An 18,742-nucleotide genomic window follows, 5' to 3' on the forward strand; every position below is an offset into this window, starting at 1 on the left:
ACCCCTGTGATCGTGCATTAATCGCCACGCGGACAGAGGTTCCAGCCCACACCAGCCCTCTCATCAGAACTTGCACATCCCTTGCTGCCCTCTGGAACCCAACCTCCACTGCATACAAGCAATGCTTAGATGCGCGTGTTTCACAAGACAACATCAAATAGACATGACCTAAAGGAGCAAGAATGGCATTGTCCCTTTCTGACTAAATGGCTGCCAAAATAGCAAAGACATGTGCTAGTGCCATTTAAATAACGCATTCACACCCCACGCCCATCGCGATCTGTTGCGACCCACCCACAGAATCAACTAGTCCATTCTGACAAGCATCTGTTCACCATGCCTTCCATGGAAACCCAATCAAGAAGCACACAACCACGAGCTAGTGGAAATAATCATGCACTCGATTACTTGCACAAAATCATAACAGGAACTTATAGGTGGCACCTCCCCCGAATAGGTATTTTTGCGTTAGTGACAGAAACTGGTGGTTCTTTCACAAACACTTTCAACCAGTTAGCTATAAATCTCCTTTGCAGCCCGCTTCAACTGAGCCACACAAAAAGGTTACTGAAAAAGAATGTTCCAAATAGACTTGGTGCACCATCGACAGCTCAAGAGGGTCTGGGGTATGGATGTCCACAGCAGATTTCAAAATAAATTGCAATTGGACAACAAACTGCTATGTTGATCAACTTTACGGGATAGCCTTATACGGACAGCATACGAATTTATGCTGTATGAACAAACCCTCAACTACAGAATCGTATTTTAACCTTTGATTACTGCAAAGGGCTGGTGCAAGCTCCGGCAGTAAAAGGTCAAAGTTCAAGGTTTGTATTCTTTAACTTGCAAAGCAGAATGCTGCTGCTACTCACCGTCCAGGTAGTGTTGATTTTGTTAATATAGTTGATCATATCATGAGACCAGGGAGCAGAGTATGGAACATTGCGCGCACTCGTGAGCACTGCCAGCAAACAAACAATCACCGGTTTCAACATCTCTGCAGACCTGAGAAAAAAAAAAATGTTAATTCAAGCAGAGCCATAAAAGGTAAACATCAACTGAAGGTGGTTTCAGTTCCGCGGAGCTCTTCCACAAGTAGCAAAGCACACATGCCCCGTAAGCAGGTTTGCCCACAGTGGAGTGCAGGGAGGGAGGCGGTGCCTAGTCAGTCAACTAGGTCGCCCACTGTAAGCAAGTTACGGGAAAATGAGGATTTCACCATCCCCTCTACGGAATATTTTCCCACTGCTGGTGGGTTCAATGACCCAAGAGAACACTAAACTAGCAGACTCTCTCTGCAGTGGACTTCAAGCCAGTGCAAAATAAGGATGCAGTTCAGCACCACACATGAACCTTTTACTAACACAGATACCAGCAATCACCAACTAACTGGAAGCAACAAGAGAAAATTAACAATGTTTGTCCCGGTTGGTTTCATTTCAGGACATCTTGTATGTAGCACCTCGAAGAAACCCGTTCAATGTACAGGAATAGATCCTCAATTACATTTTGGAAAAGTTAAATAAATTTCATAGAAGGGTACACAAGGCTCCAGTTCTTCACGCAATGAACGAACATGCGGGAATGACAAACCAAGCTATTTCTTGTACTTGTTCACTAGCATTCACAATTCTGACAATACTTTCAAACAATGGTGTATAATATATATATTTTTTTTTTATTAATTACTACTGCACTACTCCACCTGCATGCCCCAGTACAGACTGCTAACCCTGGTTAATAGAACTTATATGGGCTGTATGTTTTAACATGATCTGAGGGCTTACAGCATAGATTTAGCAGGTGAGGTTGAAAGATGTCAAAAATAGGGAATTTGGTACATTTGAAGAACATAAGTGAAATAGTTTAGTCCTATGGGGCACCACTTTGCAAAATGGAGGACACTCCGGTAGTTTCAGAGCAGTGCCCCAACCGGGGACTACAGTTCTTAACGTTGTACCAGATTGAGATTAGTGCAGACTGCTTCTTCCAGACTGGAATCCATTGCGTAGAAGGACACTAAACTATTTTGTTCAATTAATGTTGATATTTGGGCAACGGGAGCCTTTCGAATAGCTTAACTAAAAAAATGGTTAATGTATGAGGGGGCAGCATGCGGATTAGGACAATCTGGTATACTTGAGTGCTCCCGTTTGCAAGAGTCGTTGTAATGGTTTTTACCAAGTTATGTTTTTGGATTCGATCTTGACCACAGGATAGGCTCAGGCCGACACACTGAAGCTTGATCTGATATGACCACCAGGCAGTCAGTGCAAGACTGGAGGACAGACTTAAAGTGGTTCTATTGTCTGAGCCCGCCTACCCCCATGGCACTCACGACTTCGGTGCTTTGTATCTTGTAGGTTCATCGTGATTCATACCTCGGTTGGTGCGAAGTGCCAGAAAGAGCTGACTGCTCTGCAACAGCTCAAATGTGACTCCTAAAACCATAATAACGCGCGACATTTTTTGGCTCCACAGTGAAGTCTGGAATGAAGATGCCTGGCTTCACGTAATTCTGTCTGCAAGGGGTCACATGCAACCTAGCAGTCCGGTTAGGCACCTTTTGCAGACTCCTGATGAACAATTTTATTTGTAATAGCACGCAAACCTTTTCTTGGACCATCTGGGAACCCAAAACGTCTCAGAAGAGTGAATCAACTCAGAATACTGAACTTTTGTAAGTTTGAAAAGAAATTTCGAAAAAATATTCCCTAGAAATTCAAGTTGATGCGGACATGCCAAGTAGACACTCATTAACCCCTCCCTGGTACTCAAATAGTGTTAAGAAATCTCCAAATACACAGAACAGAAAACAGTCTTGCTCCTTCAGCCAACACTAGTGGATTGTAACTCAAGAGCAGTCCAGGATGCATAATTTCAGAAAAGAGCAGGGGGAGACACGGTTAAAGAGCATCTGCCATTAATCTACTGTGTTTCTAAACAGTTTTAAGGGCAACGATAAAACAATTCAGTTACTTGGAGCAATTACATGAACAAGTATGCACATATGGAATTTAGTCGACTACATCAGACAAAGACCTAACTAACTATTGTGAAGGAAACTGGTCCAAGAAGCTGATGGTATGCCAACTGGTCCAAAAAGCTGATGGTATGCCAACTGGTCCAAAAAGCTGATGGTATGCCAGGTTTTAATCGTGTAAACAAGATGCAGTTACATAACATTAATCGAAATGGAACTCAGTGGCATAGTGAGTGGTTATCTTGAAAACCTGGTACCACTCTGGTCCTTGCAGAACTAGAATGGGTCACACCTCGCGATACAGCCCTCTATACATGTACTGGCTTGGTTGTGCAACTTCGCTCTTGAAAGGAAAATGCTGACAGCTTGGAAGCCACCTGTACCCAGGAAGCTCTTCTATAAATTAGGATTCGTGCAAACAGGCGTGTTTATAAAAAAAAGTTCAGTATGTGGTGAAGTGCCTCAAAGATATTGTTAGTGTGGAAGGTCAGACTCTTCTGCACCCCCTTAACAACTGATGGCTTACATTCAAGATTCGAGTCCTGTCACAAACTTTAGATACTCATTACACCCAGACACAAAAAAGGGGGCTTTATGCAATTGCCTCTTGCAGCCGACTAACGCCGGGCGAAAATGGGTTTTGGGGTGCGGGGGGGCGGGGAGGAAGAGAAGAGGAATTGAAGTCTCATTTCCTCTCTTGCAGGAAAAGAAAAAAAAACGTCCACCTACATATTCTCCCTTAAATAACGAACCGATACTTGCTTACAACAGGAGTAGATGACCACAACACGAATGCAGCGTTCGATGCGGAACAAAGATAGTGGTTTTTACTCTGAGATTTATGATTAGTGTTTGGCAACTGTTCAAGATTACCAAGAGGAAGAACATTACAGAACAAGCCAGACTGAGCCCACGGCTTCCAGATAAAGTGCATGGGCCCTGCTCTTAACTATCCCACGTTTCCACCCAGTAGGCCGGGTTCTGTTCCAGTCAGAAACCCTCCCTTGAAAAAGGAGGTACTTGAATGAGCAGCAACTACAGAAACCCAACACAGGAGTTCCAATTGGTGTGCTCTCCCTACCCCCTTCAAGCTAAGAAAATATGGTTCTTCTCAGGCCATGGTTGATGTAATTCCCGCCTGCATTCTTGAGAAAGTGGTCTCTGCCCACTTCTTGATTCTGTTTCGCTTGGTGACGTGTTAGAGTCTTGCAGCTGTAAAACTTTGTGGGGGGGGGGGGGGGGGGGGAGATGCGGTGGGAAAAAAAAAGTCCGAAAGAATTATTTTTGTATCAGAAAACATACATTGCCATAGTAGTCCCTCACACTGAAGGCAAAACAAACAGTTTGTAGATGTCTTCCTTGGGAAAGAGCAGGATGCAATCACTCAGTGGACTTGGCCAAAGGCTGAAGTGGGCTGACCCATGCCGTAGGAGGCAGACAAAGTGTGAATAACAGACATATGGAAGAAGAGGGCTGGCTGAAAACTCCTACAAGTATATTTTAGACATTATGGTAAAATTAAAAGGCAATTGCTAGTGACAGACTAAGAGGGCTATTTTAGAGTACAAGTAAAAACCAGGATTCACAAAGCCAAAAAGGCTTGACACTCAACATGTCGAAAAAAGCAATAAAAAGAAAATGACTGCTGTAGCCTAACACCATATATGACAGATGAGTTGGTGTATATAAAATTAGTGGATAGGAAAGAATTAAAGTGCGATGACAATGTTCTCTACTCTTCAGATAGAAAATAGGTGGAAGAATGTACCCCAATAATCAATAGAAAAGTGAGACTAAAATATTCCCATGGGCCGATTCAAGGTGGACCGCCAATATCACTAGCCAATGGCAGACTGTCCCGGAGCCAAAAAAGCCAATCGTTGAAGGAGGCTTAACAAAAGCCACCTATCAAGTATGTGCACAATCCAATTAGTTTATCAATGAAAAAAAAACGCATTTTCTTCACAAAAAGAAATTCACTGTTCGCCACACCCAGAGTGGTGTGATCCCCATTGGATTGAGTGCCAACAAATGGACACCAGGCAGCGCAGGGGCTTCTGATCTCATTGAATGTAGACCTACCCCATAAGATCGCCCTCCATAACTTACCCTGATTTTCAGATCTGCCTCTCCCTTCAAAAGGTCCCATCCATTGTCGCTCACTCCCTGCTTCCCATAGTCTACCTGGGCAAAATTTCTACCCAATACCTGCCGATCTCCTTGGGAGCCATTGAAGCCTCCTGTGGAACCAGCTCGAGAAACCAAAGCAAAAGGCTCGTTTCATATTGGGTGGGACCAGGGTTCGGGGTTCCTGTTGTCAGAGTAAGGTATGGCTGACATGTTTCTAAAAACAGCTCCAGCAAGAGTAACTGTTCTATGGCTCGTGTATCAACACATTTCCCCACAGGCTTCAGTGAAGCTTTTGACACATCAGTCCCCTACATTAGTGTAATCGTTTTAGAAATAGAGTTTAAAAAGGTGATCATGATGGCGAGTTAAGTGATTTTCATGTCACACGTTTGTTTAGGAGCCGACTTTTCTGTAAGCACTTGAGAAAAGGAGCAGAAGTCACCCGACGTATCCGTGAGAGTATGGCATTCTCCATTTTAGGGACGGTGCTTGAGAAATTTTTGGCATGCAAGATTTTCTTTGCACCTTGGGAATGTTAAGCCACATGGTGGTATCCCCAAGCTACAGAACTTTTTATTTTAAAGTTTGGGAGTTTAGAGCACCCCACTTAAGACCGAGAAAACCAATGCTTGCCCAAGCGGGGTCACTTTGATAGCTTACAATAGGCTTATTGTACAACTTCATGCATACAGGACACCTTCTCCACCACCCCCCCCTCCCCCTTCATGGGCTCTTTCCATCAATCAGTATCTTGGGTCTTAGTCCAACTAGTACAATTTAACCAACAAAGAACAAAATCGCAATGAATGTATGCTAAAATAAAACAAAGGCAGGGCCAGAATTGTTAAAATCCCACTAATGTATATTAACACCAGTTTTAACAACCCAGGAGAAGTCTAATTTAAAACAGAAATGCTGGTGTCATTTATGCGTCCTGGTGGTGGTTGAGATTCAGCATGTTAGGTGCAGAGGAGAAGCCCACACACAAAAAACCAGTGTCTTGGAGAAGAGTTGTTTTAGAGGGATAATGATTAAATTGGCATCACCCAGTCTTCATAATCCATTAATCGACTACCTGCAGCATTAACTAGGTACAGCCATCAACGAGTAACTCAAACCGCTTCCCAAGAACATTCTTCTACGAAGACAGAGCTACCTTTTGTCTTCACCTGAAGTAAACGTTCACGTGTGAACAGGTTCCTGTAACCCGAGTCCATTATAAAAAAGTGCTGATCACTCAAGAGCGATACCCAACTCCTTAACTATTTCAACATTCAGTGTTATTTTACCAAGCGAAAGAGGACAAATTGGCACAGCCTTAATGCACACTCAAATGCCCCAACACTAGGTTTAAAAGAAACTGCAAGCAGCCCTCCACCCACTGCAAGCAGCCCTCCACCCACTGCAAGCAGCCCTCCACCCCCACACCAACAACAAGCATTTGCAATGCAATAGGTCTCATTTGAGAGTTTAAGCTATTGTCATTTACAATGGCAAAAGCTCAAACTCGAGTAAATACGAGACCTATTTCACTTCAAAGAAGCAGCAGCCATTGCCCGGAGCTGCCTGAAAGTGAAAGTGCACATGGCACACAGAATGCAAGGAAATCCGCGCACAGAACGCAAGGAAATCACGTAGTGCCTAAGTAGGAGAAACTCATTAAAGAAAATAGTGCTTACAGATAGACATACTGTGTCGCAACAGAAGTAAAAGGGCCAGTCGCCATGGGAGGTAACACATGCAGACAAGGCAGGACAGAAAACAAATAGCGACTTGGAAGGCAGCGTTTACAAAGGACCATTGTCCTTTGACATTGACAAGCCAATTAAAAATATGGGTGGGTGTTGCTTCAGCCATACTCCGATACTGTATTCCTCCTCACAGCAGTGCGCATGCGCTGCCCAGGCTCGACCTAAAAAGGAGGCTGCAGAGGTCTACAGGACATCTGAGGACTCCACAAAGGCTAGCATCCCTCTAGGCTGACAGCAGAGGGTAATTAAAGACAATGTATAGCGACCACACATAGATGGCACATGGCTATATCAACTCATTAGGCCCAAAGAACACTTGCCTCACTCCATATGCAACATGCCCAGAATCTGGAAAAACGTGGATTCTTGCAATGGCAAGAATAAAGAAAAGTTAAAGGAAGAAAACCAGCATGATAAAGGACCTTCTGCCCCAAATATTTTAGAACATTAATGATTGTGGTGCTGTGTTTTCTTTAACTCTAGAAGCAGGCTAAAAGTTCTCCTCAGTGGTAGTTTGACAGCATCAAGATTCACTTGTATGAGGACGATACACAACTCTACTTGAAAATCTCCTCTGCTTAAAGCATCCAATGCCTCAAACACTGCTTGCACATCACCCCGAACTGGGTATTCAGCGTCTACCTGAAGTCCACACCACCAAGAACAAATTCCTGTTTTTTGCCAAGAGCAACAAATACGATACAAATCTGGATCACCGATACAAGACTTGATGGCTTTGAACCCAAACTTCACTGAATTGACAGCAGCTAGGAGTTACGGGACTCGAGGTCTGGCCCGGACTGAGGGATGACAGTTTCCAGAAGAGTTTGCCTCTGGAAAAGTAGCTGCCCAACAACGTGTACAAGTATGCTGTACTTAAAACACAATGTACAGGTTACTGCCTCAAAGAGCAGAATTCATCAGACAGTGGTTTTTATTTTACTGAGTTTTATATAGCGCAAACTTGACCCGAATCTGGTATCAGTGCTTTACATAGCACCAGTTGCGTTACATGAGGACACATTCATTTTTTGTTAGGCACGGGGAGATTAAGTGATTTGCCCAGAATCGCAGGATGTTCAGCATTGTTGCCGAGACTCGAACCCAGTTCCCCAGATTTGAGGAAGACCGTCCTAGCCGTTAGGCCAACTCCTCTCCCCAACAATGAAATTTCACCAATGAAAACCAGGCAGAACTGGTTTTTAATTCTATATTCTTTGCTTTTGTCAGGTTATGGAGCAAGCATTGCAAGGTCAGACCAGTTGGTACTGGTCAAGGTATAAATGTGGATTCATCCAAGACAGAGCCCAAAAGAAGGCCACATCTGGCAAACAGGCAAAGAGACTGTTTGATAACGGAGTTTCTGTTTTCCGTTAGAAACAGGCTGCCTATAGCTTCGTATGGATTGTAGGTTGAGCAGCCAAGCTCAGCAAGTTGACTCACAGCCCTCATCAGGAATAGCTAAAATGGTAATGGGATCCTCAAGTATTTGACAGGTGCAAAACTAAGTTGTGTTGTCGATTTTCTTTGTCAGTTTGATCTCGTGCATATCTTGGGTTCCCATGGCAGTCAGAGGCCAGAAGCCAATAATTATTAGGGTTACTTTATCACTTGTGTCAATACTGTTGCATCTAAAGTGAATGGCTAAGTACTCACTTTGAGCAGTGGGCTGAGCAACAGGGTAACACCTTTAATTTTAGTGTCCAACCAGCTCTTTTTTTTGTATTTACCTCATTGCATGCAATTAAATTGCAGTACACTTCGAAACAGATTACCTAAAGAAATCAAGCATTGGCAAAGCCAACTCTGCTTCGGCAGTCAAGCAGCAGACTTTGCTAATGATTGTTTTGAATTTTATTCAATGCATTTATTAAAAAAAATCCAATAAAAATAGCAGCCTGTGTGGATGCATGGGCTGCCATCTTGTAATTGCTTTAGACCAAGTATAAGAAAAACTATTACAAGACGACCACCCGTGCATCCTGGAATGGCTTCAACCATTTAAGGAAGGGTGCAGCGGCAGTACAGGATGCAGCAACAAGAACTCTCCAGTAAAATCTGGTTAGCTGCTGAGCCCTCAACAACAACAAATTTAAAAAAGTTAAAGTGAAGAATTTTAATAAGAGGAAATGCGTTCTAGCTGTAGGGACCTGCAGCAAAAATCTACTGGTCACTATAAATTCTCTAGTGGAGGGGCACCCACTGGGAGTCAGAGGACACCAAACTACTAGTCCAAAGAGAGGTACTGGTGACCACGAATTTAAGAGGCAGTACCTCTAAGAACTGCCAAGAGCAGCTCATCTGGCTCAGGACACTGAAGGGGCGAGGGTGTAAAGATTAGAAATCCTTGGGTCACACCTGGGTGATAAAGTAGAGCAGGGGCGGCTCTAGGCTCATGGTGGCCCTGTGCAGGGAGCACAGGTAGGGGGCCCCGGAAGAGGGGGTCCGGGCAGGGCGGAGCTCAGGAAGGTGTTTTAATAAAACATCCAGAAAAGGCGTTAGATGACCAGTAACATGGTAACAGAAAAACGACGTTTACTTTTGGAGTGCTCATCACTTGGATACTTTGTTTTAGAATCTGAGTCTCTGGAGGGACCCCTTTCAAAAAGAAAAACACGTTGCGCGTCCGTAAGAGAGTTCGCAGTACTACAAAACAATGTTCACAAGGAACTAATTTGAAAATAATCATCTATTGTATACAACATCAATAGTTGTAATTGAATTAATCTCACAAAACGACACCACAAATCAATGATAAACACAGTAAGCCTACACACGACCTTTTGAAATTTACTAAGCCTCAGCCGAGGTCTTTTATTTAACACAAATTTTTCATTAAGTCACATATAAAAACATATTGTATATACACAACTCCTCTCTTTCTTACATTCGCAGTGCAAAGTGAGCCCCAGTGAAAAAGACCATAACCTCACGAAAATAACAGAAAATAAAGCAAAGGTGTAAAAGGTTATTGGAAAGAAATATAACAAGGACAGTTTATAAACAATATATAATAATCCAGTCAAGGCTGTCTCCTATTTCGTTTGTCGACGGCGTTTCGACCCACTTTTAGATACCGGGTCTCATCAGGACTGTAATTCTGGGGACAGTGTTAGGCATACAGTCGTCCTTATTGGATCCAGTATGCAAAGGATATGGAGGATAGAAATTTACGTCCAAACTTGGACTTTTTATTATTCATCCACGGGTAGGGGTCAAATGATAGACCAAATATATTGGGCGATACAAGCTTCCTTGGGCTTTATATTATTATTCCTCCACGTATACGGTTCAGAGGTGCACCCAATATTCAGGGAGATACGACCTTCCCAAGATATTATCAATTCTTATCTCGACATTTATATTGAATGGAGAGGAAGAACAGATGTCCTTCAATCCGTGCTGACTCTACTAAATACGAGAGAAATCGCACTGACTATGGCCATCAATCCAATACGTGGTTACTCCGTGTTGTGTCCGTGGCGGAATGAATCTCGCTGGCTGGCCACGGACACAACACGGAGTAACCACGTATTGGATTGATGGCCATAGAGTCAGTGCGATTTCTCTCGTATTTAGTAGAGTCAGCACGGATTGAAGGACATCTGTTCTTCCTCTCCATTCAATATAAATGTCGAGATAAGAATTGATAATATCTTGGGAAGGTCGTATCTCCCTCAATATTGGGTGCACCTCTGAACCGTATACGTGGAGGAATAATAATATAAAGCCCAAGGAAGCGTGTATCGCCCAATATATTTGGTCTATCATTTGACCCCTACCCGTGGATGAATAATAAAAAGTCCAAGTTTGGACGTAAACTTCTATCCTCCATATCCTTTGCATACTGGATCCAATAAGGACGACTGTATGCCTAACACTGTCCCCAGAATTACAGTCCTGATGGGACCCGGTATCTAAAAGTGGGTCGAAACGCCGTCGACAAACGAAATAGGAGACAGCCTTGACTGGATTATTATATATTGTTTATAAACTGTCCTTGTTATATTTCTTTCCAATAACCTTTAACACCTTTGCTTTATTTTCTGTTATTTTCGTGAGGTTATGGTCTTTTTCACTGGGGCTCACTTTGCACTGCGAATGTAAGAAAGAGAGGAGTTGTGTATATACAATATGTTTTTATATGTGATTTAATGAAAAATTTGTGTTAAATAAAAGACCTCGGCTGAGGCTTAGTAAATTTCAAAAGGTCGTGTGTAGGCTTACTGTGTTTATCATTGATTTGTGGTGTCGTTTTGTGAGAGATTAATTCATTTACAACTATTGATGTTGTATACAATAGATTATTTTCAAATTAGTTCCTTGTGAACATTGTTTTGTAGTACTGTGTACTTACCCGGTTCGCAGGGACATAAGGGTTGCTCTTGTAATTTTGAATATACGCAAGAGAGTTCGGCCACAAAGTAGGATCCCTCCAATCACATAAATCATATTCAGAACACGGGTCTGTAACATGGTCTTGCTCTTTGGCTTCCTTTTCAATACCAGCATCATCCGTCTGTAAACTCTGAACCTCCTTCAGAATGCCAGATGTCGATGGACCGATGAATAATGTTTGTTTCTCTGTCTGAGGGTCTTTTGTAATAATCCTCATCCTGAGTTGGTAATTGCTGCATGTTTGTATCAATTTCAGAGTCACCTTGTTCATTTTCATTGGTCTGCTCATGGATATCATCATTGTTTTGTTCTTCTTTATGGTCGTCAGCGCCTGTTTAACCGAGTGCATCAGCAGTACTCTGGCCAGAGGATTCTCCATCTTTAGGTTTCCCTTGGGTGATAAAGTTCAGGATTGCTCCTTCCTGTGACACTAGGAAAGCCTGCTGAGCCACCTTTCTCTTTCGAATAACCAGATTTGTGTACTCGAATTCTCTTCATTTTGCTTGCAATGCAGCGGGCGAGGCTAGCAGTGGGTAGGGAAAAAAAGAAGACAATCAGCAGTGGCGGCTGCTGAAAGATTTTGATGTGTCATTTTTATTTTCTTGCAAAAACAGTTGGACAGAATGCAGAACAATGTCATACATTCACCCCAGTACAGAGATCTGGGCCTAAATCCATCGTTTTTTGCTCACCACACCACCCCAGTTCAGACATGGCCATATGCAAATCAGCCTCTACCCTGTGTCTCATGGGAACAGTCCAGCACAAACTGCCAAGCCATGTCTTCCCTGGACTACACAATGAAGGACCAGCATACCTTAATGAACGAGTGAATTTCCACCAACCTACCAGGAAAATATGTTCCAGAACCATCTCCCTAGCAGCCACCCAATGCAGCCGCTGATAAAACCGTGGAGGCCGCTACTTCTCCCACCTGGCAGTGAAGACCTGAAACCCCTCCCCCTGCACCTCAGAGCCTCACCATCGCTCCAGCAGTTCAGGAATGACCACAAGACCTCGCTGTTCAACCAACAAGCAGCATGAATCCCACACCACCTTGAGACCCTTATGTGTGAAGCAGCTGAGCTTTACAAACCCTGACTGATAGATAGTAATTACCCTTCCCACTACATGTATGACACATTATGAGGACTAGCCACATATGGAAGGTTTATTTGAAGAGTGTTATAAAACTATAGGGTAGATCATGTGACTTGGCATACAAGGTCTGTTTTCTCAGTCCACTGAGAACAGTAGAGCCTGGAGAATAGTTCATGATCTATTTGGGAAGTGACCTTAGCAGGAAGAGAGTAAGCTACCTTGAAATCATGGCACACAGAGACCTGTCTCAGTACGTCACTAACTGATCCTGAAGACAGCCTACAGGTAACCAAAGACTCGTCCACTTTAACACATTGTCAAAGACAAAAATACAATATATTTAATTAAGGTTTCTTGTATAGTGCCATATTCCAGCAACCAGTTCTGCTCGCTTTCAGAGCACCTATTAAACAAGGATTAATTACAGTGAGTCCTAAGGCTATGAAAAGGCACTAGAGGTTCACTGAAGCAAAATTAATGTGCAAGGAACATCCAGTCAGGAGACAACTTTCAAGCAGACGTACGAATCACAAGCACAGCGTACCAACGACCCCATGGGCCGTGGCATAAGCAAGGAAAATGGCCCCTTTGGCTGCTGCTCAGGAAGTAAAATATAGCAATTATCAGGGTTCAATGGGCCCCTGAGGGTTTTGGGTCTCAGTACCACTGTACTTGCTGAACCAATGGTAACTATGCCCCTAGTATGGACAGAGAAGGCTGCTTCACTAATTGCAAACTGAGGACTAGTTAAACTAGTTCTCTGCTAGTCACATGACAAGCACTGGAATGTAATTAAAGAAATGATCAAGAAGCCAGTCTCCTACCAAGGTCTCTGCAAAAGGGCATTAGATTGAGTTAACATGGGTAGGCACTGCCATCCTATTCCAGGCGTCCATCCATAGGTGCTTGCATTTCATGTCTGCCTCAACACCATATAAATAAACATAACCAAATGCCAAGTACATTCGAACACTCTATGTTTTAAAAGATTTGTGCAGGCAGATCCACTCATTAGATCACAAGTATCAGCTTCATACTCTGTTTTCATGATTGTTGATAAGTAATTGTAATCATTTGAATGAATCCTTAACATTACGTCTAACACCTCATACCCTGCTCTCCTCTTCCCCCCAATACGACCGTGCCTCCCAAGTTACACCTCCAAAAGTCACCATGCCTCCCCTCAGCCACAAGTAAACACCGCCCATGCACTCCTGACTCACTCTTCCCTCAACATACAGCGCCGATCTATACCACTCCCTACCCCTGGCGCACGGTGACCACCTCTCCGACCCGCGCCCTCTCAGAGATGAATCGTGAGATCGAGGCTCTCTCTCACGATTCATCATGCCCTCCCTTCCCATGACCACCAGAAAACCTCCAGCTCGCCACTTCACATGGCTTACCTCCACCCAGACCCAAAGCACACACCATCTACAATAACATCCTCACCCCAACCTTCCCCACGCCCCCGGCTCCTCACCCCCACGGGCTGTGATACATTCCTACGCCTGATCTGCCCTCCTCCCCAGGGCTCCCCACACCCTCGTCCAATGGCTCACCTTCCCTCAGGTTCACTCTGCAGTGGCACACGCTGACCTCACTCCCCCTCCCCATGCCCTGACCCCCTATTACAAGCTGGGCACCCCACTGGAGTAACACTCTACCATTTGTGTGTAAAGGAACACAAAGAGAGGCAACCATGCCGAACCTGCACATACAGTTTCATGCCTAGTGTCAGGCAAATTTCATCGAGGAATGGCTCCAGCTTGTACGTGTCCTTTATATCCAGAAAATGCGATGCGAGAGAACCAAGGGCTGATGCTTCATGGAGTATAGCTAGTTTCCCACCCCAATAACTAGAACTTAGATGTTTGCGCAAGGTTCTCAAGCATGCTGAGTCGGGATTGTCCCAGAGGTCATTTCACCCAATTGCAAAAATGCCTTCCCTAATGTGTGAGAGCCATGGCAGCTTTCATGAACCAGGGAGTCCCAAAATTTCTACGAGCTCAGATCTATACTCTGCCAGTTCCGGTGTCACCCAGAGGCGCCACCAAAAGAGTAAAGGCCTGCAGCCAATTTCCTCTGCGATGGATCTCACCCCTAGGTCCATGCGCAGTGGAATCAAAGGGGGAACTTGCCAGTAGTCCGAATAGTTGTTCTCAGTTTTAACAATGGGCCTTGGGTTTGAGTGTCCCCAGAGTTCAGCCCCATATAGGGCAGCACTCCTAGCCTGGGTTTTGTATATCTCTAAAACCAGGCTCACAGGTTTGTATAACCACTTTCTAAAGAACTTGTCCAACCCACCTACAGTCTGGATCAATTTAAGGTTTGACTTGTCTATTTGTGGCCCCCAGGTCATGTTTTCTGTGAGTGTCAGGCCCAAATAGACGAATTCAGATACCGGCTGCAGGGGGTACCATTCATACATAGGTTGGGTTGAAGACCATAAATTTTGCCTTTAGGACTTTGATCTCCAATCCCCTAGTCCTACAAAACTCACAGAACCCGTCTAAAATTCTCTGGGAAAATGTAGTAACTAGCTCTGACCCAGGTATCTTCAATCTTTCCCATCAAGGGTCAGTATTAAATGCATTTCACCTTTCAATGAGGACATATTTTCTAACCTTCTCAGAATTTCTCTAATGGTAACACAAGATGTAGGTGCGTAGGCCCAACCTGCCAGACCAAGTGCTGCAGTATCAACTGTGATCAAACAGAGTACCTGCAAAATCCAAAACATTAGAGGCAACAGGCTTCAGTGAAACCGTTCACAACAAATAGACTGGAATTTCTCCTAAGTTCTTCTGTGACGAAAGGAAACATCCCGTGCCCGTACTGGTTCTTCTCGTTTGTCGTTGCCCAGCGCCAAGAGCTGTGGGCCCTGTATGCATCTCTTTACTAAATGGTGGTAAAAAAAAAAAAAATCCGTTGGCATTGGAAGTTGCTCAACCCAGGCACCTCAGGAAGTACAAGGAAGTGCACCGTAGAGAAATAAAGAAACAACCGTGTGGCGCGTGAGATGGCATGGCTGAGGTTGGACTGCTGACGTACCCGTTTGTTACCGATGTACACAAACACCCGTGAAAAAAAAAAAAAAAAGTTACCCCTAGAGTTCTGTAATAGTGATCACAGACATGTTCTCGGCAAACCAGCATTGGCTTTTTAACTCCATTCCTGAAACATATTGCATACATGGGTATTTCTATGTTGAGTGAACATAGCCAGGGAGCAAGAGTGCTGAGCGCTAGTTGGGTTCAACATAGTGTAGACTGCACTTAAATTGGGTTTAATCTAAAGGCTGAGCGCACAGGACTGCTTTTTGACAAAAACGGGAAGCTGACATTACAATCCATGTAAAAAAATTAAAACATATCTACTAATTGCCCATTAAAATACCCTCAAAAAGTTTATGTATACCTCTCCATCTTTAAACATACTTTTCGCGCTGCATTGAACAGCTCTGAAAAAAAAATGACCAAAGTTGCTAAGTCATTTTCAACATCTTACACCACTACTAGATTTTCCAACAACCGTACTACAAGTCCCACAGTGCACACCACAGTGCACAGCCCCCCCCCCATACCAGCTTCCCAATGCTTTAATGGGAGGTCGAAAAAAACATCAAAACGACTGTGCAGACCCCATTCAAAAGATGTAGGTAAGGCTACACCACACCCAGGTCGACATGGCATGAAAGTTCCTCGTGCGTGATCGCTCCACTGACACTGAAACAGACAACCGCATCTCACTTACCTTCCTGTTCTGTTGCTGGGCTGAATGGAACACTCGCAGGGAGCCCCACGCGACACTGCCTGGCCCGGGAGTGCGCGAGCACCGCCCCCACTGGGATTTTATAACAGAGAAGTGACGCCACCTCCGAGAATCCCAGCCCTAAACCTCGCGCTGCAGACGACTGCGTCATGTGACCGAGCTCCCACGGTAAACACCGCGTGACCCAGTCCAGGCTTGCTGTAGCCGGGTGGTGGGAGGGGTTAGGTATAGTGATGGGTTAGGCTAGTCAGCTGACCGCTGTTCAAAGTGTTCTGTGGTTTGTGGGAATTTCCAGATCTTCTGGTATTTATTCATTTATTCGTGGGTTTTTATATAGCGCGTACTTTACTCGAAGGTGTCACAGCGCTTTACAATAGAACCAGTTACATTACATAGGACTGGACACCTCTTTACAATATACCCAGTTGCATTACATAAGGACTGCAGAGTACATGGATTACATATAAGATACGAAACAGACGCATGAGTCAAAACACAAAAGGAAAACGTTACAATGGTGTTTACGAAAAATGTGCAAGTTAAACTAAGAGTTTAGATATAATCTGCCCGTATTGGCAGGAAGCGAGTGCAAAGAATATAAAGATAACATAATTATATTATATAGCATAACATTATGGTCTCGGCTGGTTGGTTAGTTCAAAGATAAGTCCAAACAACAACCAAGGGTCCCAGCCGCTAGTCATGTCCCCACGGTCGCGCTACATAGGGAGGAGAAAGCCAGGTTGTAGTCACCGTGCCCCAGGTGAGACATCCTTCCCAGTTGTACCCTGGTACTTTACCAGGTATCAGGGAGGCACAGCAGTCCGACCTCTTCACAGAGTGTCCATTGAGCGCCGCAGGCTGAGGGAGGGGATGTATGACGTTACAACGCACACTATTACAACGCATGCACTTACAACGCATTTTTTACAACGCATAATCCATTACAACGCATGACATTGCAACGCATGACATTACAACGCATTTTAAAAAAATACCTTTACACCGCATTGCCATTACAACGCATACTACCTTTACAACGCATACCATTACAACGCATTATATTAAATTACATTTAAGGTAAGTATTAGATAGTATAGGGGTAAAACTTACTATTCTAACTCCAGGGGGTGCAACAGTAGGGTAAGTGTTGGATAGTATAGGGGTAAAAATTACTATTCTAACTCCAGGGGGTGCAACAGTAGGGTAAGTGTTGGATAGTATAGGGATAAAAATTACTATTCTAACTCCAGGGGGTGCAACAGTAGGGTAAGTGTTGGATAGTGTAGGGGTAAAAATTACTATTCTAACTCCAGGGGGTGCATCAGTAGGGTAAGTGTTGGATAGTATAGGGGTCAAAATTACTATTCTAACTCCAGGGGGTGCATCAGTAGGGTAAGTGTTGGATAGTATAGGGGTCAAAATTACTATTCTAACTCCAGGGGGTGCATCAGTAGGGTAAGTGTTGGATAGTATAGGGGTAAAAATTACTATTCTAACTCCAGGGGGTGCATCAGTAGGGTAAGTGTTGGATAGTATAGGGGTAAAAATTACTATTCTAACTCCAGGGGGTGCATCAGTAGGGTAAGTGTTGGATAGTATAGGGGTAAAAATTACTATTCTAACTCCAGGGGGTGCATCAGTAGGGTAAGTGTTGGATAGTATAGGGGTAAAAATTACTATTCTAACTCCAGGGGGTGCATCAGTAGGGTAAGTGTTGGATAGTATAGGGGTCAAAATTACTATTCTAACTCCAGGGGGTGCATCAGTAGGGTAAGTGTTGGATAGTATAGGGGTAAAAATTACTATTCTAACTCCAGGGGGTGCAACAGTAGGGTAAGTGTTGGATAGTATAGGGGTAAAAATTACTATTCTAACTCCAGGGGGTGCAACAGTAGGGTAAGTGTTGGATACTGTAGTGTAATATAATGCGTTGTAATGGTATGCGTTGTAATGGTAGTATGCGTTGTAATGGAATGCGTTGTAAAGGTAGTTTTTAAAAATGCGTTGTAGTGTCATGCGTTGTAATGTCATGCGTTGTAATGGATTATGCGTTGTAAAAAATGCGTTGTAAAGGTAGTGCGTTGTAAAAGTTGCGTTGTAAAGGTTGTTCCCCTGAGGGAGGCATTTATTTTCTGTCACATTCTAGGTCTTCTTATTTTCTCATTTTAAGGTTTCAGAAGGACTGCTGAATCTAGAATGCCAAGGAAATAGTAATTAGATCCTCGCATACCATGCTGGAAAGCTTGGGAGTTCTTGTTAGTGGATAGGATGTGGCATAACACGCAGAGCTGCCAACTTTGGAACTGGTGAACCGAGTTCAGTGTCTGCGTTGGCTCCACATTCTGTGTGATTCTGGGTAAATCACTTAATCTTCCTATGCCTACAAAAAAAACAAGTATTGGCTAAGCTAATAGCATACATGCCAACCCTCCGGATTCAAGCAGGAGACTAGACTACCATAGCTGTCAACTGTCTAGTTAATTCGTTGGAGACTGTCCCGGGTAATTCACTATCCTGGGACAGTCCCGACAAGGCACTTCCAGCCCTGCCAAGTCACAGGCCTAATCAATATAGACAGAATTGCTGGGAATTTCAAACT

General features: G+C 43.8%; 1 protein-coding gene across 2 annotated transcripts in view; it reads right to left on the minus strand.

Annotated features, from left to right (window-relative positions):
* CTSB (cathepsin B) overlaps nt 1-16,305 on the minus strand; it is a 90,460-nt gene extending 74,155 nt beyond the window's left edge. The window contains exons 1-2 of one of the 2 annotated variants that reach the window (XM_085610438.1): nt 16,123-16,305; nt 876-1,008 (exon numbers count right to left, since the gene is read on the minus strand). In XM_085610438.1, the coding sequence (XP_085466564.1) occupies nt 876-998 (123 nt within the window). In that variant the 5' untranslated portion in view covers nt 999-1,008; nt 16,123-16,305. The remainder of the gene's footprint in view (nt 1-875; nt 1,009-16,122) is intronic. The other variant, XM_085610439.1, reaches the window with a different exon arrangement.
* Nucleotides 16,306-18,742: the final 2,437 nt, after the last annotated feature.

Source organism: Triturus cristatus, chromosome 6, assembly GCF_964204655.1.
Source record: "Triturus cristatus chromosome 6, aTriCri1.1, whole genome shotgun sequence".
In the NCBI taxonomy this organism is placed as follows: Eukaryota; Metazoa; Chordata; class Amphibia; order Caudata; family Salamandridae; genus Triturus; species Triturus cristatus.